Below are 22,907 nucleotides of genomic sequence, written 5' to 3' on the forward strand. Positions count from 1 at the left end.
CCAGGATGAGATGGTTCCAAGCAGCCCTGATTCCCAGGCAGAGCATCCCCAGTGCTGCTTCAAGCCCTGTTTGGAGTGGGGAGCAATGAAGCTAAGGGGACATCATTCATCCCTTGGCAGGGGGGACCCTGAATGCTGGAAATGCACCCTGAAATCCACACCTCCAGGGTAGGAATTTCAGGACAAAAGAAGTTAAATTCAGTTAAAAAATAGATGCATTTCTTTGCTATAAAAAGGAGAGGAAAAAAAAAACCTCTTAGGCCAGGGTGGTTTTTAATGCCCCCTTCCCCACCACCCCAAACGTAGGCAGAAAAACGCTAGCCCTTTCACCAAATCTGCTGGCCACAGAGACAGTCACACATTCATCATCGATTTAAAAATATATAATATTATATATATTGCACACACACAAATATATATTAGAAAAGAGGAGAAAAATCCCTCTGAAAACTCAAATCCATTAAAAAAAGAAGACCCCCAACAAGATCCACAGCCGGCGCGTTTGTCCCGTGGTGCGCGTACAGTAGGAGCCAGGCATCCCTTTGGCTCCCGTAGCTCCTCGCAGAGCGTGCTCAGGCTGGGAACGTGGGGAAGCACATCAGGTTTTCACAGTGGATTTGTTAGTGGAGAAGGAACTGCTCCTCCCTTCTCCCACGCAGAAGGGCTTTAATTTATAGCAAGTTAGATTAAAACTAGGAAGCACATTACAAAGTCCATTATATATAGACATCAAATGTACAACCGGCGGCAGCCCCCATGTGAGTCACTGGGCTTTCGGGCTTGGCTGACACCTTGGTGGGCAGCTGGAGGGTTCAAAGGCAGTTTGGGACATGAGGGGTGCAAGGAGAGCCTCTAAACCAAGCTGGTGTCACAGTGCGAGGTCTTACGGGAGCTCCAGGTTGGAGAGGAGATGGAGCAAGGTCTTCTTCAGGAGCCAGGGAGGGCAGAAGGTGTTGGATGCCTGCAGTGGGGATGCATCCTCTCAACCCAGGGATGGAGGGGAGAGAGGCAGCACCCAGGGACCTGCTTGTCTCCATCTCCTTGTGCCTGGGCAGGGATGGGAGCGCTGGGTGAAGTCCTGTGGGGAGAGCTTGCAGCGAGGCGGGCTCAAGGAAGGATGCATTATGGTTTTGTCACCCCAAGGGAGCAGGGTATTGATAGATGGAGGGGGATGCCCAGTCTGGTGCTACCTTGAAGGGTTGTGAAGGCATCAAGCCAGGCATTACAACAGCCTCTGGTGTGAAAGGCATGGCCAAGGAGCCCCACAGCCCCCTTTGAGGTGTGTAGGCTCCTGGGGGCAGAGAGCCAGGCATAAAGGGAAGGCGAGCAAGACCAGACTGCAGGGAAGGGGCTTTGGGCAGGCAGAAGGAGAAGAGTGGGGCAAGCACAGCAGCGTTTTCTCTCTCTGCCTTCCCCAGGCAGAGAAACATAAGGAAACATAAACCCCCTGTGCTGGAAGGGGAGATGCCCAGGAGGGATACGCTGGTGGCAGCAGGGAACTCCCGAGCCTTCGGTCTCCGTGGCTTAGTTGGGAAGGTGTTGGCTTCAAAAGGCTCATCCCGGGGGATTTCGTTTACAGGGCAAAGAGAAAAGAGACTGCAAGGCCAGATGGGGCCAGAGATGCCCACGGGCTGGGGAAGTGCGATGTGTGCAAACCACCATTAACTGGAGTCCTCATGTGCTCTTCTACAGGGAAGCCAGGATGGAGGGGACTGCACGGAGCCGTGAGGTTGGAGTTAGGAGTCTTCCCCGAGAATCTCTGTCACGAAGGAGGCCATGTCAGTCTCTTTGGTGTCGTGCAAGGTAAAGAAAGGGTGTTCCTGCCAACGAGACCAAAGACAACATCAACTGATGCCCAAGGAGAGTCCCTGCGGGGTGTCACACAGATGGGAGGTGCTGGGAGAAGTAGGCACCAGCTTCCTCCCCAGGCTCCCATAGACACCAAGATGAACTCAAGCATTTCTAGGTTCAACCCCAGCAGGACACCCCCTACCTTTGCAGCTGTACTACCATCACTTGAGTTCTTAACAAGAGCAGATAGGTCAGAGGAAGAAAACACCTAGAAACCCTAACCTTACCCATGCAATCAACACACCCATCCCACTCCATGCCTGAAAAATGACCCACACCTCCCATGGTCCCATTTCCCCAGGACCTGCTGGACCATTCATTTCATTTTGGAAGTGTGCAGGGATAAAGACCAGGAGAAACGGCTCCACACTTACCATGAGTTCTAAATAGTTCATTCGCTCAGCAGGGTTCTTCCTCAAGCTGAAAGGAAAAGAAGGGGAGAGAAAGGCTGTAGGAGCTCTCTTTTGGCTGGATGTGGGCATCTCCCTGCCATCTCCATGTGGGCATCTCCCTGCCATCTCCATGTGGGCATCTCCCTGCCATCTCCATGCCATCACAGGGCATCTCCCCTTCCCAACCAGCGTGACATTCTTTCCATGGGCAGCACCCATTCCTCTCCCTCCTTGCCCAAGCAGGTTTGTCCCACCAGCAAAGCAGCCAAGCACGTAACTGGGAAAGGACAACTCACAGTGCTCTGCCACAAATGGGGCGGAGAGGAGATGGGTTCCCACCACCCATAGGGTGAGCCTTGCCTTGGTGGGCTCACCTCTGCCTGGCAGCAGTGGAACACCCCGAGGGGGGGGCAGATACCCACAAAACCACAGATCAGCTTCCCCCAGAGGCACCCAGACCCTACCAGGGCTCTGTTCTCATTTCATCGCTGCTTTGCCAGCAACCACCAACACTTCAGCAGCAGCAAAAGGGGAAGAGAAACCTCTGCACCTTCCAACCAGCCTGGGTGAGTCAGGCCAAGAGCAAAACCAGTTTGAGCAGCGCTTCCTGCCATGGCCAAGCACAAGCCCCCATAGGATGAGGTGATGCTCTGAAAGGACAAACCCAGCCCCAACCCCTCATGGCTCAGGCCTGGGAGAAGCCACCAGTCCCTGCCAGAGACTCACCACTGCGCTGTGAAGTCCACAAACTCCTTGGAGAAGCGATCAGCAGGGAGCTGGGGCGAGGGCTCCTCCACCACTTGCTTGAGCTGTTGGAAGGGAGTCCCCCAGGACTCGTATGGGAAGCGAAGAATGGCCAGCTCGATCTGAGGATGGAGACAGGCTGATGTGAGACACTGGGACCACCTTGCCCACACACACCCCTACCTCCACCAGCTTAAGTCTGAAATGAAAACCTCCTTTCCTTACAATCCATTTTCAATGTGGGTCAGGCCACTCTTTCCTTTAGTTAAAAAGACCTAGAGGCCAAAAATACTTCCTTTTGAGGCCGGCTCTGAGTATTGATGCATTTACAGGAAGCCACCAAAGAGATGTAAAATGGGATTATTGCAAAAGACAGCAGTTACAGCACACCATTTCTGCACTGGCTTCCAAAGGGTTTTGCTCACCATAAGGCAGCCTCTGGGCTTCAAGCTAGCATTGTATGAGCTAGACATAAAACACCCCAAGAAAACCCAAGTGCTACAATATCACTTATAAAGATCTTTGCCAGAATCACCTCCGTTACTGGGTCCCTCCTACAAGTCACCTCTGCTCCATCACTCATTCAAGCAGGAAAAAGCCTGTCATGGCTCCTGGGCAGTGTCCTCATGCCAAAGGTCAGCTCCCATCTTGAAATGGGCAACAGAACCTCCAGCCCTGCCTGGCAGGGTGGGACAGGATGGGAGGAATAAGGAACCTCAAAGGCCATGGGGCAGAGCCAGATGTCCCCACCTGACTCCGGCTTAGGTCAGGGGAGCTCAGCTCCTGCTGTTTGGAAAAGTGAATGAAGCCACCAGCCCAGAAAGGCCTGGATTAGCCCTGCAGCTCAATGGCCTTAAAACCAGCTGGGCTGAAATCAATCAATCCCCTTCAGAAACAGAAAGGAAACAGGAAGCCAGCCCAGGAGGAAAGCATTAGAGGGAGTCAGACAGGTTGGGGCTCCATTCAGCCACAGGCTGGCTGGCTTTCAGCAAGGTCCCCTCTCCCATCCAGCTTTGGAAAGGTTCAGAGATTTCGTCATCCATGCAATGTCCCATCCCATAGCTTCCTGCATCTTAGGAGGAAAGCTGGAGCTGATGACATTTCCAGTTGGGCAGCGCTGCTCTGCTCTGGCACAGGGACACAACCGGCTGGGGAGAAGGGAATTTAGCCCAGGCAAACACAGGGATGCAGCACCCAAACCAGAGGCTGCAGCAAACAGGGAGCAGGAAGAACTCCTGAATGCTATCTACCCACAGAGAGGCAGCCTCCTGGAAAGGCATTCCCTCCAGCCAGCAGCTGGGATTTCCTTTGTCCTCTGGCGCCAGAGGATTTCAGCTGCTTTCTTGCAGGAGGTAGATAAAACCATCCCGAGCAGCTGCAATCTTACAATTGAAAAGCATTTCCCCTTCCTGTTGGCTGCTCTGAGCTACCCCTGCAGGCAGGACTTGCTGTGAACCATGCACAGCACCCCTCCCCGCAGCAGGACAGGCTACCTCGCCCCTAGGCTTTGCTAACAGAGGGGTATGCATGCAGGAAGGCTGTGACCCAGCTGCTCCACTCAATACTCCTCCAGCCAGCACATGGGGAAGTGCAGGGCAATTCAAAGCCACTCTCTTGGATGCTCAACTAAGCCCGTTGTCATCCAGATATTGCCCCATGGGAGTCTGCCATCCACAGCAACATGGTTCAGAGCTAAACGGAGCTATCAGTAGCTCTGTGAAACCAAGGGGTACAAAGGAACCACATGGGAATAACAGGCCTTTATGTATCCCCCTGCATCCAGCAGGAACATACAAGAATAGAGAAGGAAAGAAGAGGCAAAAGATGGATTATCTCCCTGCAAGCTTGCCAGCCACAGTAGCGGTGGCAACACTGGCTGCACACTGGGGCTCCCAGCTACCTGCCCTGTGTGCCCAAGGCAGCACCTCCACCATGTACCCTGGGTAATGCATCTCATAACTGAGCTATCACACTCAGGATTTAGTCCCATTTGATGGGCATCCACCCAGCTCCTGTTGCTACAGGCCATGGCACAGCACAGACCCCATCCCAAAACCATGCCTGCAGGGTGCTGGTCCCAGCATAGCCCAGTTACCATTGTGATGCCCAGACTCCAGACATCCGACTTCACGTTGTAGCCCTTCTGGTTCAGCTCAGGGTTTATTCTTTCTGGCTGTAACAGCAAAAGGGAAGGTATTACAATTCTATCTCATCAAACCAGTGCAAACCCCACAGACCAAATGATCCTGCCAAGAAAAGCCTCAGCATCTTCTAGCCAAGAGGGAGCAGCCCTTCCAACCACCACAACCAGCACCAGCCAGTCTTTCACCCTTCTGCAAATGGAAGGAGGCTGCTGTGGGATTAATACAAGCAGCAGGGTTTACAAGGAGGGTAAATCTGTTCTTGGAGTACTTTGCTGAATCAGGAAGCCTTGAGCCCTATCAAGTGGTTTCTTCACAACGGAGATGAACCAAGGCTATTTCGAAGCAGCAGCCTCTTTGAGTCAAGGCTGGAGGCTGCCAGCTCTGGTCCCACGTGAGCACACTTACAGCCATGTAAGGTTTGCAGCCAGCATCCATGGTCTTTGCAACAGAGTCCACCAAGTAGCCGCTGATCCCAAAGTCACACATTTTCACGTGTCCTTCCTTGTTGATCAGCACGTTGGAAGGTTTCACGTCTAAGAGAGAACACAAGAGGGCAGATTGAGCCTTTGCAGAGCTATCACTGAGCCTGACACACGATGGACAATTCCCTCCCTACCTGGGAGGGGACCAGGAAGGCCCTGACACAAGGGAAGGGAAAGAAAAACCCCACCAGCCTCCTATTTCAATAGAAGCTGTTCACAGCTACAACCTTACCCATGCTCCCCAGGCAGAACAGGCCTCCTCTCTAACCAGGCAGGTCAAAAGGTTGGAGTAAAACGAGGAGTTCATGCCCAGCTCCTTAGGAGAGACTTATGTGCCAAAGACAGCCTTAAAAGCCCAACACCCAACTCTACTCAATTCTCAGGACAGCTTGTCTCATGCCCATTGTGATCTGTCCACAACTGCACAAGGAACTCTATCAAGATGAAGAGCAGGACCTGGGTGTTACAATTCCCACCTGTGATTTTATAAGGTCTCCTTCAGCCCTTGCTAGACCACCCAACCAGCAAGGCGTGGGGATGTTGTCCCCAGGAGGCACCTCTGTACTCTAAGATACACAGAGATGCCCATAAAACACAGGTAGTAAGGAATTCTGTTATTGTATTCAACACTTCATCTGGAAAGGAGGAAGAGAACTACATCATGCAAGCAGATGCATGGGGGATACACCTCAGGAACAAGCCTTGGGCATCTCAATTAGTCCACCATCATCCTGAGTACCACTAGACCCCGCTGTAAGCATCCCATAGGGACACACCACACATCTCCTGGAAAGGAGTCCTCAACATAACTTATTTCGAGGTTAGATCTGCTGCAACATCATGTTCACCCCATCCAGCACCTACCTCTATGGATCACAGACAGTTTACTGTGCAGATGCTCCAGAGCTCGTACAATCTGGGGACAAACAGCACCCATTAGTCACATACAGCACCAGCCCCTCCACTGCAAACAGCTACCCATTTCCACACGCCATGGGCCTCAACAGAGGCCTTGGACAGGCGCAGGGGATGCTCAAACCCAGGTAAGAACCCAAGAGGCACTCACAGACACAGCCATTTTCCCCAGAATGTCTTCAGGGATTGTTTTTTTCTTCTCCAATACTTTCTTGTAGAATTTATCCAGGGAGGTGTCCATGAGCTCCATGCAGATCCACACATCACCCTAAGGACAGGGAGAAAGCAGCTGAGAATTCCCTGCAAATCCCCAGGAGCTAAAGGGAGCAGTGGGGAAGGATGGATAAATGGACACTGCCCCATCCACACAGGGCAAGCCACGGTCGCTGCCATGCAGCTGCTGTTGCCACCAGCAGCACACAGGCTCTGTGTTAGATAGCAATGGGCATAGATGCCCTGGTACCAGCACAATTACCTATAATGGCCTCCCTTTGAGGGTCTACCCCACGGAGGGCATTCTTGAGGCAGCTCCCTCAAGACCATGGGGCCATGGACAATACCCTCGGGCATCTGCCACAAGAGTGAGGAATGGGACCTGGTCAATGCTGTCTGAAGGAGGCAAGCCTTTGACCCTTAAGTCATGGCAGCATCTCAGCCCAGCTGGGCTGAAAAGGGAAGGCTGAAGGTGGTTTGGGACAGTTTAGTGCCTTCAGCACAATCACACAGGCCCCAAGTGCTGCACAGCCCCATCAGCCATCCACCAGCTCGGTACCTCGCGGAAGAGGGCTCCATAGAAGGTGACGGTGTAGAAGCAGTCCACTGTCCTCATAGAGATGTCCAAGTCCATCAATAGCCTCTTCTGCTCCTGAGTGTTGACAGTCGCTCGGATCCTCTGAGACAAACAGGAAAGAAGAGGGGATTTATGTTATGGGATAACACCATTATCCCTCAGTCTGACCTAGAGGACCTGAGGCTTTGATGCCAAAGAAGCATCTCATGCTTATTTAGCAGCCAGTAGCACCCAGGAGATACCCAGATTCTTCCAGACAGCACCTCAATGAATGCCAAATCCTTGGCAAGCTCTGCAGCGGATGCAGGACGCAGCCAGCAACCTGGACAGGCTCTCTGACACCCACACTGCACTATCTAACTGCAGGCACCAAGCCTGGATTTCAAAGCCCAGCCCCTTCAACAGCCAAACCACACCAGGAATGCTGGAAGCTGACAAACAAACCCATTCCCACTTTGTTGTGACCAACGGAGCTCAGCTCCGCTCCCTTGGAGCTGCACATCCTGATGTCCAAGCAGCAATCCTCACCTTCACAGCCATGATGGTGCCGCTCTGTGTGTGCCGGACCTTCTCCACCACGCCATAGGCGCCACGGCCCAGCTCTGAAATCGCCACCAGGTCATCAGCTTCCACCTCGAAGTTCTTTAGGGACAGAGACAACAGAATATCAGATAGGAGCACATTTATCAAGGGCATCAGCAAAGGTCCACCACTTGCAGAGCATTCCCAAGTGAGAGGACCTACATGACTATACCGCCAGCTCCTATATGCACCAGAAGCATCACGCTTAGAGAAGATGGGTCCAAACCCTCTCATCTCATCCTCACCAGGGTTCATTTAATCCCCCTTTGCAGCTAGAGATCAGGACCTTCCATCCTTTAAGCCGGGGCACGCTGCCACTGGAAAGGGCACTAAAGGTTGGTGCCTCTCTGCCTGCTTGGGATTACCCACACAAGGGCATGTCTGTGGTAGCTGAACTGCTTGCAGGGTTTGAACAGCTCCTGTATCAACATGGGCAGCAGTCAGGAGCCTCTGCCACAGCCCAAAATCCCTATGTAGAGACTAGGATCCCCCAACTTCACCCCACATCCCAAGAGATCACGGGTCACAAACACACCCGTGTATCTAACACCACTTAGAATGGTGTATGCAGCAACCCAGCAACTCAATTCCTAACTACCAGCGTGTCCAAATGGGTTTGACCACCATCAGAAAGGTAAACCATGAGTTAACACCAACAAAGGAGCTCAGGCAAGTTCAACTATTATGTTTCAAGCTGGAAAAACCCCATTGCCAGCACTGACACAAGCAAATGCCCCACGCAGCAGGGCACCATTGAGCTCCTGAACAAGCTTCCCTAAAGATGTGTTACCCTGCCATTGCCTGTCCTGCTGGGCAGGGCACAGGCTGTGTGCGAGTGAGACATGGGCTATTTTTGGGCTCTGTGTTCATCACCTCCTAATAAGTCACAGAGCTCCTTTTAGCCTGGCTTCACCCAGCCTCCAGTTTTCCTCCGGTCTCAGGGAAACACAAATAATACCAGGATGCCAAACTGCCCCAGTAGCCACAAAGGCAGCGAGGGTGGGAAACACGCGCAGCGCAGCGCCGGATACCGTGCCTGTGAACTACGCCCAGAGCAGGGAGGAAACAGCCTTTGGTGTGAAGGAGCCAAGCTGGAGATGGGGCTGTTGGGCTCCTGGACACTGAGTCCCCTCAATGCTGGCCACAGTGCCCAGCTCCACCGGCCCTGGCTCCAGTTATCCCAGCCAGATGGGGCTGGCAGGCAGCTGAGGCAGGGAGCAAGGGAGGGATGTGCTTGAGCTCAGCACTGAGCTATGTGCTGCCCAGCACAGGAAGGTGCCAGCCCTTTCCTGGGCAGGACAGTGGATCCTGAATTGAGATTAGGGGAAGGGGGACATGTCTGACCCCGCAGGCAGCTGCCAGCTCCCAGCTCCTGCAGGGGCCTCCAGGAAGGATCTTTTCAGGACACGTGCTCTGCAGTTGTTCCACCTTATTGCTCTGGGCTTTTTTCTTTCCCTGGCATTTTCCCTAAGGCTTCCCCAGAAGCTGGCAGCTCCCAGCACACTCCAAGAACTAGCATTGCCCTGCCCAGCAACAGGAGGTGATGCACAGCCAGAGCCAGCGCTCCCCTCCACTGGGAATGGATGTAGGGCATCACCTGCATGGATCAGATGAACCCATCCACAGCCTACAGCTGGCTTCTGCCCAAGCCCTCTTCCTCCATCATGTCCCTTCAAAAACACCCATGCCAGAGCCCTGCACAAACTGGAGCAGGGAAGGAAGTGACCATAGGGAGCTTTCCCCAAGCTACAGCTCTCTCCCCTTGCACACGCCATGCCCAGCCTGCTACAGACAGCTTATCTCCCTGAGCTATTAATACACACGACACAATGGCCAGAAAACAGCATGGGCAGCAGGACTGCTCCCTGGACACAGCCATAGCTTCCTCTCCTCCCCCTTAACCCTAAAACCTTGCACTGAAGCCCAGGGGCCCAGATCCCATCAGCCTGGAAGCAGCTAGCTGGAGGGCTGACCCAGTGCATGGTATTTTTAGCTCAATTACAAACAGGCTTCTGCAGTCCTAGGAGAGCCCATAACAAGAGCATGAAATAAAAGAGAGGCAGTGGCTATTTCTAGCAGTGTTTTTCACCAGGTCACTAGGAAAGGCTCTGGGGAGAAGCTTTATGCCCAGTTTATGGGCAGTAGCAGCCCTGTGGGTATGCAGGACACAGGGGACTTTTAAGCCAGAGCGTGCAGTGAGGCCACACTGATTTAGGGCAGTTGGGTTATAATCCATCCAACCAGCGTGATCTCCCACTATGGGCAAAACTGCACACCTAGCATTCAGTGTCACACACCTGCCTTGCACAGATCTGCTCAGAGGCAAGCCACACAAGCTCCTCAACCATCACTGCTCTCAATACGCACAGACACCCCATCACTCCACGGGGAAAAGGTCCTGCTGTGGGATGTCTTAGTCCTGCAAAGATGCACCCCACAAGACTGCCCCAGGAGGACACTGTCCTTCTCCTGGGGTGCTCTGAAATCCCAGGATCCGATCTGACAGGCTCCATAAAACTCTGCAACCAACACTGGAAGCAAGCAAAGACAGAAGCCAGGTTGACACGTACTTTATCTCCGATGGTAATGAATGCTCTGGAGTCCAGGTTCCTTGGGGGCCTGTAAGGAAAGAGACAGAGTCAGGAGAAAGCCCAACTTCATCAACCCTCTTGGCCAGAGCCAGGTTTCGTGTTCCTTTGAGCCACTGCTTCCCACTGTGCTTTGCTGCCCTGGCTTCAAACCAGTACCCTCCAAACACTCACAAACGCTTTAATCATACCAGTAACACCTCAACCCACACCCACGATCGCTCACAAGCAGTAAGAACCCCAAAGCCTCAGCTAGGTGAGACATGCATCAAACCACCAGGCTATGAAACTACCCCTGCTCAGGAGGCGAGCCTGAGGAACCGAGACCCACGGGATGAGAGCTTCCTGTGGCAGAGCAGCTCGACTGTCATGTTTTGACAGGCAGGTGTTGTAACAGGACAGCCACGTAGCCTGAAACACACGCTGAGGGAACAACAGGTAATGCCTCACCCCTGAGTCATTTGTGTACACTCACAGGCCTGTTTCAGACAGCGTCACAAGCAGGGCAGGCAGCACTTCAGTGTCACAGGCGAAAGTCTTCCTTTATGGCTGTTTTCCTCATCTCTGCCCACTTCCCATTATGGGCAGCACGACTCTTTTTGAGCCAACACAAGCGTTTTGTCCCTTGTGCTTCGCTTCTCTGCTCTCCCCATCCCCTGGGACCTTCTAAAAGTGGAGATTGCCCAACTGATTTTGCCTCTCAATTCCCATCAGAGCAAGCTCCAGCTTCGAGGAAGTACTCTGGGCTCACAGCAAAAGCCTTGCACTGTGCAAATATTTGCACTGCAGCTTGAAAAGCGCAGAGAAAAGGAGTTGGGGATAACTTACACCAGCCTCTGGGCATGCAAGCACACCACAAACTCCAGCAGGAGGCCTTCTACAGGGGGAATTCAAACCGTGAATAGGAGCAGACACACACTGCACCCATGGTGGAAGGAGGGGGCTGTTGCATGCTGTGCTGCACAGCGTTAACAGGGGAGTTCCCTTGGCTCCCCCCTCCAACAGATCTGCCCTATCTACCTGGGGTTTTCAGTAGTGGTATTTCTCCCTTTGGGGATTTCACTGCTCTCCTGCTGCTGGGTGAGCCTCTGCTATGGGAGCAAATGAGGCTCAGCAGTGAAGATGCAGCCCAAGGTGCTTTCAAAGAGCGCAATGGAAGAGGAACTGCAGTCATTTGCTCTTTGTCAAACCAACACAGCTACCCTAGGCTCTCCCCAAACAACTCAAACTAACCCCAATGCACAGGACAGGGGAAGGATGCTGTGCCATGCACAGCATCCCCCAACCCTCACCCCCTGCTCCTGCCGTGGTCCAGCTGCCACCACCTCATCTCTTTCCCTGCACTAAAATCCTTCCCTTCTCCTTCCCTCGGGCAGATTTGCCCTTTGCAGCATATCTTTGCCCTTTGGCATCAACACCATCAGAAACCGACCGTAGCAGAAAGACTGAAGAGAGTCTCAGCCATTTCATATCAGGCACCAAGAGACACGTATGCACATGCGTATGCACACACGTGTATAGGTGTGTAACTCATTCTCATCACCCACTTAAGCTTAAGAGAGTTAACTGCTGATCCTGTGAAGACTTCACAGGCCACTGCCCTTGAGACAGCACTGAGCTCAGCTCTGCAGACCCACTTTGAGCAGCAGACACACTTACGTTGTGTTGGCAACAGGCTGTTTGATGGGGACACATGTTATCCTCAGTTCCCCTTTCTTCCTGCTTTTCACTGGAAGAGAAAGCACACACGTGAGCAATGGGCTTTTTTCATTTCCTTCCTTCAAGCTTTTTACTCTTTCCCCTTCACGGCCGTTACAGTCCCCTCTCTTGGGGCATTCTAATTGCTGATGTTCAGAAGATGGGTTAAAGCTGTGATTCCTGTTGGCACTTACCCGGTTTGTGTGGCTCCAATCCTTTGGAATCTGAAAGAGAGAGAAGAGAAACACCAGCTCAGCTTCCATGCTCCGGATAAGCCGGGTACCACCTTGGTATTCCTTAGGGCCCCATGCATGGCCCAGGGGAGCCCTCCCAGCCACGCTGCAGGCAGAGGGATGCAGACGGTGCCGGAGCCCAGCCAAGCCTGGCCCGATCCCCGTTTCTCCAGCCACAAGAGGTCCCCATGCCATTAGTGATGCACAGGGCTCCCAAAAAACCACTCCCTGTCTACCTCCTCCTTGCCCTTCAGACCCTCAGCCCTCACCCAAGCTTCTTGGGAAGAGCCAGACCCATTCTGCAGTATGGGTTGGAACTGGCACATAGGGCAATGTCCATCAGACCTCAAGCTAAATCAAGGAGTTAGTCCCAACAGGAGAGCAAATACCCCCCATGCAACGAAGGGAAACCAGGATGAAACCAGTCAGGAGCTGACTGCAAGAACCAGCAGTGAATCAGCCACAAATTGAGCTTGCAGTGGCTGAGATGCCACCAGACAAGGCAGGACCCCATCCAAAGCGAGAGGATGCTCTCTTCCTGCTCCTCTCCAACTGCGAACAGCACTGAGATAACATAACCCATTGCCACAGAGGGAAACGGGGTTCAAGCAGGTCCAGGGCAGGCCAAACACTTGCAGAGACAAGAGGCAACCAACATGGGAGGCCAGTGAGCAGAGGAGACCTGTGCAGGGCTCAGAATCAGCTCCTTGCAGTGGCACCGACCCCAGGCTGCTCACTGAAGTCCCAGCCATTCCTCCCTCAGCAAACAGCTCACCCACTGACCCCAGCTCACCAGGACCACGAGGGACTGGGATGGGGGATGAAGTGATAGAGCTGAGAGCATCAAAGCCCTGATCCCCCCAAGACAGACAAGGGGGTGACTGCACTTTGCAGCTAAGGACACTTCTGGCCGCACAGACCTGGAGGATGCATTAAAAAAGCATGAAGAAGAAGGCGTGCTCCAGGCACCAGGCTGGGAGCAAGCACCTCAGCTCGGCCTTGGACAGCCCTTTGGAAAGGCTCCTACCTGCCTGGCTCCTGGGAAGAGTCATGAGGACAAAGTCCAGCACTGGAAGGCTGCTGGGAAAGGGAAGGGAGAGGCGAGGAGCTGGGATTTCAGCAGGAGATGCAGCAGCAGTGAGACAGGAGGGTGATACCTGCCCAACACATTGCCTGTACAGATAGCCTCCATCCCCATTCCCCCTCCCCAGTTCCAGATGCCTCAGATAAGATGGGTGCCTAAACCCTGTCCTTCCCCATATTCAAACCTCGCTGAGGTTGCATGTGAAACAACTGGTCTGCAAGACACTGCAAAGGTCCCAACTGTGGACCAGCAGCATCCCTCCCTGCTAAGGATCAGTCGATCAGCATGGATCAGTCAATATCCCCATCTTACCCACCACCTTTCTGGTTTAGCATCAGTGCAGGTCCCATGAGCTATGGGAGCAATGTGAACTTCCAGCTCAGTGAAACCAGGCACCAAACCTTCCCTGCTTGGCTGGAAACCTCCTCTGGATACCTGACCGTGCCACAGCTTCCAATGCATAAGCCTGGAAAGCTTCCCTTCCCCATCTCCCCAAGCCAGCAGGGCTGGAAGGGGGACTATCAATGGCCACAGATGACGCTTTGCAAAATAACCTGGTTGAGCAACAAGGGCAGCAAACGCAAACCAGAGCCAAAGAAAAGATGCCATCCATAGGTTCCGAAATGCCTCCCCTTCCCACACCCAGCTGCTTGCTACTCAGTGAGGGAGGCTGACCACAGAACCTGAAAACCGGGCTTCTCAGAGTTCTTCTGCACCCAGGCAAGGTGGGGAGCTCATTGTGGGCACACATCCCATCCTATCCATGGGGATAGATTGAGCTCACTGGTGACCAGGAGCTTTGCACCGAGTGCTTCTCCCCCATGACCTGCTCTGAAACAGCTTGCACGCAGCATCCCCAAGCAGTGACCAGCCCCAGCTCTACAAGAAGCCCTGAAATGCCCCCGAAATGCTTCATCTGCTTGCTCTCCCTCTCCCCAATCGCTATAGTAACCCCACACAGGCAGCACAAAGCTCCTTCTGTGCCACCGGATCGGCTGGCAGCGCTGTGACTCACACAGCAGGACCAGGGTCCACTTGCTCCTCATGCCATGCATCCTGCAGCATCAGCCCTGGCTGCAAGAGCAGGGCCTGAGGGAGCTGGGAGCACCCAGCCTGGGGTCAGGAATCAATGGGATACGTTGTTCAGTGGAGGCCAAGCTCCAAATCCAAGGAGGATTTGCAAGGATGGGCTCAGAACGGCAGCAGGGACATGGGGATTCCCTATTGCACACCCTCTGCAGTCACTTAATGCCTCTGTGCGCTGGTCATCTGCTTCAATAGGGACCCTGCACATCATTCCACTTCCCTGCATCCCCAAACTGCTGCCCTTGACTTCCCAGCCGGGGTTAGCAATGATCCCCCCTTCCCACTCCATCCTGCTGAGCCCCCAGAAGCATTTCCTAAGCTCCAACCTGGAAAAGCACAGATTAAACAGGAGGCATCCTGTCACCACTCCCAGGCTCTGGCTGGGCCACCCACACCAGTGGAAAATCCAGCTCAGCCCCTGCCTGCAGGAATAAAATCACCCACGATGCTGCCCTGCAATGGGGGAAGGAACCGATGCAGAGACTGGTACAGCTCTCCCCAAATTTGCCCCAAGTTTTCCAGCACACTCCAGGCTGGTCCCAGTTCCTGCCTCCTGCTGCGAGCTTCTGCTGCCTGCAGGAAGCAGTGGGATGAGCATGAGGAGCCCTTGCAACCCAAGCCCTTCAGTCCCAAACACATCCCAGGGCAGCATTTGCTTTTAGCCCCCGCAAGCAGCTGCTGTCAGCTCCTTCTCAACAGCAAGACCTCAGCACCATCTCTCCCACACTTGGATCCCAATGGGGTCAGTGCAGGAGGATGGTTTATGTCAGCTGAAAACCCTAGAAACACCCCAGTTTGTTGCAAAAGGGGTGGCTGCAAGCATAGAGCAACACAGCTCCCCTCTAGAGATCCCTCCACGTGGGGACAAAGAGCAGCAATGTGGGGACACATCCCTGTTACCTCCTGCAAGCCCCAGGGCCCTGCTGCCAGCCCTGAGCTCATGGGATAGCTGGGAGCTGCTGGTGTAGCATTCCGGGCAGGGGAAGGGGCTGCTGGCTGTAGGGGCACGAGGCACAGCGCCTTGCACCCGAGCAGGGCAAGATTAGCTGACAGAAGTTCCTGGTGCGGCCCAGATTGTAACCCACGTGATGCTGCAGGCACGTAACGGCATCCTTTATGCTAAGAAAGGAACCATTTCCTCCTAAAGAGAGAAGAAAAAGCCTCCCAATTCTTTTTCTTACCTCAAACCAGCCCCAAAGCTGACACACATTTCCTGGAACTGCTTAATTCAATCTGAATCCTCATCTTGGCCACCGCCAACTTCACGTCCTATGAAGCTGCACCTCTCCCCATAGGGTTTATCCTTCCCACTCTGCTGGCGTGGGTGGGAAGAAAGGAAGAGGACAATCTAAAGGACTGCAAACACAACTATTTGCCTGAGCCGACCTTTGAAATGAAACCTCTCCACTGCCTCCCCAAGGCGCTGGTGCCAGCCCCAGACTGAAGTCCTGCAGCACTGGAGGCAGCTTTGTTAGCGCTGGGGAGGATGTTTGGGATGCATCCCGGTTCTCCCTGATGCAAGGAGAAGGGTTAAATGCCAGGGATAGGGCAGGAGGGTGGATCCCAGCCCTGCTGCAAAGAAAGAGCTGGAACAAAAAAGCATAAAGGAAAAAAAGCAAGGCATTGGAGGCAGGGTGCAAAGAAGGGGAATTGGGTTGCTCGGGTCCTAAGAGCCAGCTCCTCACAGGCGCACTTAGTGCTGTTTTCCATTGTTGAGAGTGGAAAAAGCTTATCTGTGCAAGTGGAAAACGGGCTCTCAACCTGCCCGGAGCCATCACTCATCGGTGCCGCTGCAGGGGGGGGTTCCTGCAGGTCACCACCACCCCATGCACGGCGCTTCTGCAAAAGGAGGAGGAAAAAACCACGCTCCACAAAAAGCCCCTCGCAGCCCCAACCCAACCTGAATCAGCATGGGCTGAATCACGGCTCCCGACTGCCCCAGCCCCTGTGGGCACTCGCCTTCCCCATGCAACAGGCTTTATAGCAAGGGACGACCATGCAAGAGCTGCTTGGAAAGCCCTTGGGTCCCAGGAATGCAACCAAAACCGGAGCCAGGAGCAAGCTTTACTCTCCACATACTCTTCCTGAAGCCATGCTGGATTTTATTGTGTTCCCAATGAAGATGCTGATGTTTTACCCCCCACAAAACATGCAAGTTGCCAGTGCTTTAAAAATAGATCCCTGCCTGCAAACGCCAACCCCCTGCCCGAGCGAGGAGAAAGAAGCTAAAACCACATTAATTGAGCCCAAAAAGTCACAGAGCCCCTTCTAGGAGCAGAACCAGCCCTTCACTCTCCCCCACCACGTGTGTTGGTAATCGCAACATCTACCTTGCTTCTTGTCCATGGTTTCCCAGAACTGGAGGAAGCGACGCCTGGTGAAAGAGAGGGATGAGGGTGGAATGGAGGAGGGAGGGGATAAAGAAATCCCACAGGATCCAGCACAGGGCAACTGTGATTTTCAGTGGGAATGCATGGCCTGAAGCGCCCGGCAGCGTCACGGAGCGCTCCTTGTCCGGTATCCCTGGATCCTTGGGGTCCAGGAGCTGCAGCGAAGGCAAACGGGGGGACACAGGGCAGGCAGTGCCGTGTTCCCTATCGGCAGCTGCAGAGCCTGGCCGGGCTCTGGGCTCCGGTTACCCTTGAAAGCTCAACAGTTGTAAAAACTGCAGCAGTGAAATAGCAGCTGACGTCAACAGGAAACTGGGGGGGAGCCAGCTCCAGCTCCGGGAGCCACCGAAGCGCTGGATTGCTACAGCGCATCCCGGTGGGATGCCTCCTCATCCCGTGATCCAATCGTTCAAACCCAGTCTGCAAGCAGAGCTCCTCCATCCCCTTCCCCGCGCATCCCACTGGAGCGACCATTGCCCTACCGCCACCAGCACATGAGGGACCACTGGAGCCATCCCCACACTCACTGGGTTTGGGCACAGAGGAGGTGGCAGGATAGAAAGAGGTCACATTTCTTTGTGCTGCAGGTGACAGGGTAATTGCCTTGCCACTAACAACTATTACCACAACAAATAGTACAAATATTGTTCCATGACAATAGGAGCACGGAGCCTTGCAGCTATTCCCAGGTGACACCAGAGACGGCATCTCTGGTGGCAAAGTATAAATTGCTCCATGGATTTGGCTGGGGAACAGCAAAGGAAAGAGATGAGGGGGTGGAAAAGGGAAACCATTCCTTTCTCTGCAAAGATGTGCAAGAAAAGCTGTGGCAAAGTATCATTGCTCTTCCCCATTCCCTCAAAACCAACCCAGCACCGACATTCCTGCTCAAAGCCAGGCTCAGCTTTGCCAAGCTGCAGTTTTGGGTTTGATTTCCCTCTCAGCCTGGAAGGGAGATCCTGGACCAGCTTCTTTACCTTCAACTCATTACAGGAAACATGCCTTTGTGTTGCTCCTGAGCCAGTCCCTAACATGCAGGCTGTACCAGGCCATAGGCATTTGCAGGCAGAAAAGTCAGAGGTCAAGGTAAACGCTCATACCAACATAATGAGTGCCTCTGATTTTAAATAGGGTTTATAGAAGGCCCAGAAGGACTGGGGAAGATATTTCCTCCGGCCCATTCCCACTCCCAGGGTATAGTTTCAGGCACACATCATCAGCACAGAAAGGATGCTGACACAGGAGCTGCTATCGCAGGCAACACCAAGCACCCATCCCCAGCAGGATGCTGTGCTATCATGGCATTCACTCTCTCGTTCCCTAAGCCAGGTATAAAGTGCTCCAAGGATCTTTACACACCCACCAGTTCAGTGCTGTTGGGAAGCAGAAAGTCCCTAACCCAGCAGGTGGGACGGGAAGCACTGTTTCCTTTGAATGAGTCCTGTTGGGTTTCAGCCCCCGAGGAGCAGGAGCAGGGGTGGTGTCGAGCAGAGCTTCCTGCCATCTCAAATGCATCTTAAAAAGCAAACACAGAACCCAAAACAAAAGGGAAAAGAAACCCAAAACATCCTTTCAAGTCTCACTATTGGCAGCTCTTTCAAGACGGGGTAGGAATTGCCAATGCCTTGAAAGATGCACGCCGTTTGCCATTAATCATCCAGCCTTTTATGTATTCCAGGTAATCCCACAGGATCAAAAGGCGTCGGGTGTTTCACTGGTGTTAACGAAGCCTCCCCACGCCTCACAGTGCAGGGACATCACCCCATGACAGGAGAGGGAAGATGGGGGAGCAGGTCCAGTACAGCAAGGCAAAGGTAGGGATGAGGATGGCTCCCATCACTCCCAGCAGGCTGGCTTGAATAAGTGGAAGAGCTCACCCCTTAAAAACAGCAACTGGGGAAAAGCCACTTTGCCAGGAACAGCAACAGAGGGATTCCCCATTTAGGATGAGAAAGGAGCTTTTTAGAGGTGTGTGCTTGGAATTGAGCAAAAGGTTAATGGCTTCACCTGCTGCAAAAGAAGAGCCCCTGCCTAACCAAGGGAAAGGAGGGGATTTTCCTCTGATCAAAGTCTATGCACTAGCCGGCCATCCCATCCCAGTGCCATGCTGCCCAGTGCCCACTGCACCTCACTGTCCCATTGGGAACTGCAGTCAGATCCCTAGACAAGGCCATAAACACATCCACTGCCCCAAGCCCGGGGTGTGCTTACCTTTCCACGCACAAGGTGCACATCCCATGGGAAAGCTCCACGCGCCTAAGCCATGCAGCCCGGACACTCCGCAGCAGCTCTGTATTTAAACATGCCCTTTGAACTGAATCCAATCGGAAAGGGAATGGGATCATCCTTCTCATCCCTTGGATGGTGCTTGGGGCTGATCAATCACTGCATAGGGCTCATCTCCACTGCAGCACCGTACTGATGGGGCCACAAGGGCTGGGCGAGGAGGAGACTGATGCAAGGATAAAGGGTGGGACCTGGTGGTACCCAGTGAGGGCACATCAGCCAAAGCTAGCAACAAGCAGAGGCCACACCAGGGCTCAATGCACCGGCCAGATAACACTGAGAGGGCTGTGCCAGCAGCTCCCAGAGGATGTCACCACCCAGTGACATTCCAGATGTATTTTTAGGTTACCTGCACAACCCCAAGGGCTGGAAAAATCAACATCAGATGTTGTGTTTTGTTCCTAGGTGGCAGCTTGCTGTCCTGCAGCCCCGTGATGATAGAGCACACGGGCTGCCCTCCATAGACTCACTTTAGGAAGCTGAAAAGCACCGGCGAGCTGGCATTTGTGCTATGCCATTATGGAACACACTCTGTGCATGCCAAGGGTTGTGCTGCTTGTGCAAAACCCTAGTGCCTTACGATCACAAAGGCATCTCCTTGGAGCCAGCACAGAGCTGGGGTGTGGGCACAGCATCCTCTGGGAACAGTGCCACAGGGTTTGATGCTGCCTCCGTTGTATCCATTGCTCCAATGGGATTTTCTCCCTGGCAAAGCAGCAGCAGAGGCCGCACCTCCTCAAAGCTCAGCTGCAGCACAATGCCAACATGTACCTAAATGCTTGGGATGGATGGGTCATTAACCCAACCCACAGCTCCACAGGAACCAGGGTTTCACTGGCCCTGGTGTGCAGCCACTAGATAAAGGTCTGGAAGCAATCCCAGCCCTAACACCTTAGCCATGAGGAGAAGGCAAAGGAGATGATGCTTAGAGAGAAGCAAAGAGGATGCTAAACAAGAACCAAAAGCAAGAGGCAGAACCAGCATCACCAACGTCCATCTCCCTGCCAATGGGTATCCAGCACTCCTCAGAGCAACGCTCTTCCCTTTCATTTCTCAGCCCATAGACAAATCCACATCAAAACAGAATCTGTTTAGAATTTATATGAGCAGCTGGTGGCAGTTTCCTGATAGGGGAGAAACTTGAACCAGTTTTGGGATAGATCAGCTTGACAAGAGGCACACGGTTATAGTGCGAAAGGAAAAGAGTCACTTGCCTTTTAATTGTTGGTTCTACCTCAATTCCAGAGCAAACAGACCCTTATTTTCTATCCCAATTGGTGCAATTCAAGTACTTCCAGGTGTCCCCAAAACTCTGTAAACTTAGCAAGAGAGCAGAGTATTCCCTCTGCTCCCCATAGCTTTCTACCATCCACCCTCTCATTTATTTTGGGCAGGGACAGAGTGATTTCATCGCTGCAAATGATGTAAGAGAGCAGGCACCTGCTCTGAAAATGGGATTTATGGAGTGGGGAAAATAAATCAAGGAAGGCCTCAGTGTCTGCAGCTGCCTGCTCTGGGAGAGGGGCAGAAACAAGAGGCAGACCCAAGTGCTTCTCTGGTCCAGAGACTCCAGGCACGAGCAGCATCCGCGCTCGACAATGGGACAGGCTGCAGTTCAGATGGTTCACAGTGATGTTACCCTCTGGGACCCGGAGCAATTCCCTGCTCCGGGATGCTCTGGGGATGCTGCCATAGCTCAGACAGACAAAGCCTGCTCATCCTCAAAGGGAAACCTCTGATCTCCAGCAGCGCAGCATCACGCTGGAGGAGCAGGGAAACCTTATTCCTTTTCAGAGCAGGGTGCCAATCTGGCAGCATATAGAAAGCAGCAGGTAAATACTCTCCTACACCTCCTGCTGTCCCACACCAATTCGTTGCTCTTTTTAGTGCGTCTTCAGTGCATCTCTCTCCTCCCTGCCATTCCCACCCTGTCCCTGCTCCAGGCAGGAAGACACAAACACAAAGGGCTCATCATGCCAAATGAACAGAGCCAGTTGCATCCTCAGTTTCTCCACTGAGTTTTGCTGAGACATAAACCCACCCCATCACAAGGCAGAGAAGGAGCCAGGGTGTCTCCCAGGCAAAGGAAAACCACAGCCAGGGAACACAGAGACTGCCCAGTTCCCTTCAGCCTTTTCTCCATGTAAAGCCTGTGACTGCACTCAAGCCTCAGCACCCAGCTGGAAAGCATCAGTCTTAACCACTAATGATGCACCCAAGTCAAGCAAGAGAGGTGGCAGGTGACCCATACAGTCCCTGTAACCTGCTTGCAGCACTGCTGGGAATAAGGGCTGATGTAGCAAGGGGAAAGCTGGCTTCTGAAACCCCCAGGAGAGCTCAGCCATAGTAAGCCAGACCTGCAGCCTCTATTGCTGGCATTAAGCATCCCTCTGACCTACCCTGCATACCTCCTGCTCTCCTACCACTGCTCCTCTGCCCCAGGGGACAGATGACATACATATTCCCAGAACAAGCCCAGCTGCTCCACGAGATCAGCTCCTGGGTGAGGAAGCTAAAGATAGATACCTTATAAAGATATATATCTATCCTATAAAGGTAAATATAGATAGATAGATAAGGGAAGCACCACATACTCCATCATTTAACAAAAATCCCCTGCAAACATTCCTCCTTTGTTCCTCCAAACTCCCTGCTGCAAAGCTGGAAAATTCCCCTCTGTTCCCAACCCAAGGCTGGGCCACCAGCACACCGAGAGCTCCACCACCCAGCAGCACTGCACCATCCCCTTCCACCTCCCCTTTATGGGCCCTTCTCTGAGGCTAAAACCATTCCAATGTGGGGAAAACATCTATTTTATGGCACATCTCCCCAGTACCCACGGGGCAGCTTTGATTCCAGCCTGGGAAAGGCAGGGGCTCCATAAGCAACGTGCCCACAGCTCAGTGGGGTTTCTCCACCATGGTTTGCCTTGCTCTTCTACTCCCTTTGGTTGGGCTTTATATTTTGGCCACACTTTTATCCCCTGCACATCTCCCTCTCTCAAAGCCACCTCTTGCACTGCAGCTTTCCCAGTGTTCAGGGGGAGTTGCTGGCTTTTACTGGTACAGCCAGATTCAAGAGCTGTCACTCCATCCCAGGAAGGTCTCTGCAGACGGGCCGGTCCCAGTGCATCCGGTTCATGTCCCATCTCAAGAGCTCAGGGGCTGTGACTCAGCTCAGCCTCCAGCTCCCCACGGGGCACATTCAGGGCTTCCAAGAACCATTTCCACTTAAATCAGAAATAACCATTTCGTTTTCAACCCCTTTTTACCACCAAAGAACAAGCTGAGATCATGCCCAATGTGGTTTTGTATGGCTTTAGGGAAAGGAGCCGTGGCGTGTGGAACAGCGAGGAGCTGGAAGCAGACGTGTGAAACGTCAAACCTGGCTGAGATAAAGGGAAACACACGCTGGCTCCTTTCCCTGCCACGGTTACACACTGAGCTGCCACTGTAAAACCCCATGGGGAAACCCACAGTTACTGAACAAGCAACTCTTTGTGGATCCAAAATCAAGGGTAAACTCTTGCAGCAGCCTGGAATGTACAGCAAGAAATCACACGTAAAGGAGAGCTGCTGGAGGAAACACTGAGTGGGTTTCTAGCAACTTGCTAAAGCACACACGAAGCTGATAAGGGTTTCA

At 53.1% G+C, this 22,907-nt stretch overlaps 1 protein-coding gene across 4 annotated transcripts in view; it reads right to left on the reverse strand.

The window, feature by feature from the left end:
• Nucleotides 1-438: 438 nt before the first annotated feature.
• The window catches only part of MAP2K3 (mitogen-activated protein kinase kinase 3), a 29,710-nt gene continuing 7,241 nt past the window's right edge, over nt 439-22,907 (reverse strand). For 2 of the 4 annotated variants that reach the window (XM_061345966.1, XM_061345973.1), the window contains exons 2-13: nt 12,381-12,410; nt 12,148-12,217; nt 10,471-10,519; nt 7,847-7,960; nt 7,301-7,420; nt 6,680-6,796; nt 6,478-6,529; nt 5,537-5,664; nt 5,083-5,160; nt 2,970-3,109; nt 2,226-2,271; nt 439-1,820 (exon numbers count right to left, since the gene is read on the reverse strand). In XM_061345966.1, the coding sequence (XP_061201950.1) occupies nt 1,737-1,820; nt 2,226-2,271; nt 2,970-3,109; nt 5,083-5,160; nt 5,537-5,664; nt 6,478-6,529; nt 6,680-6,796; nt 7,301-7,420; nt 7,847-7,960; nt 10,471-10,519; nt 12,148-12,217; nt 12,381-12,410 (1,028 nt within the window). In that variant the 3' untranslated portion in view covers nt 439-1,736. Of the gene's footprint in view, nt 1,821-2,225; nt 2,272-2,969; nt 3,110-5,082; nt 5,161-5,536; nt 5,665-6,477; nt 6,530-6,679; nt 6,797-7,300; nt 7,421-7,846; nt 7,961-10,470; nt 10,520-12,147; nt 12,218-12,380; nt 12,411-16,919; nt 16,976-22,907 lie in introns of those variants that run through there. The other 2 variants (XM_061345959.1, XM_061345983.1) reach the window with 2 other exon arrangements.

Source organism: Neopsephotus bourkii, unplaced genomic scaffold, assembly GCF_033783945.1.
Source record: "Neopsephotus bourkii isolate Nb327-2 ecotype Australia unplaced genomic scaffold, CSIRO-AGI_Nbou_v1 NB_39, whole genome shotgun sequence".
NCBI lineage: Eukaryota > Metazoa > Chordata > Aves > Psittaciformes > Psittacidae > Neopsephotus > Neopsephotus bourkii.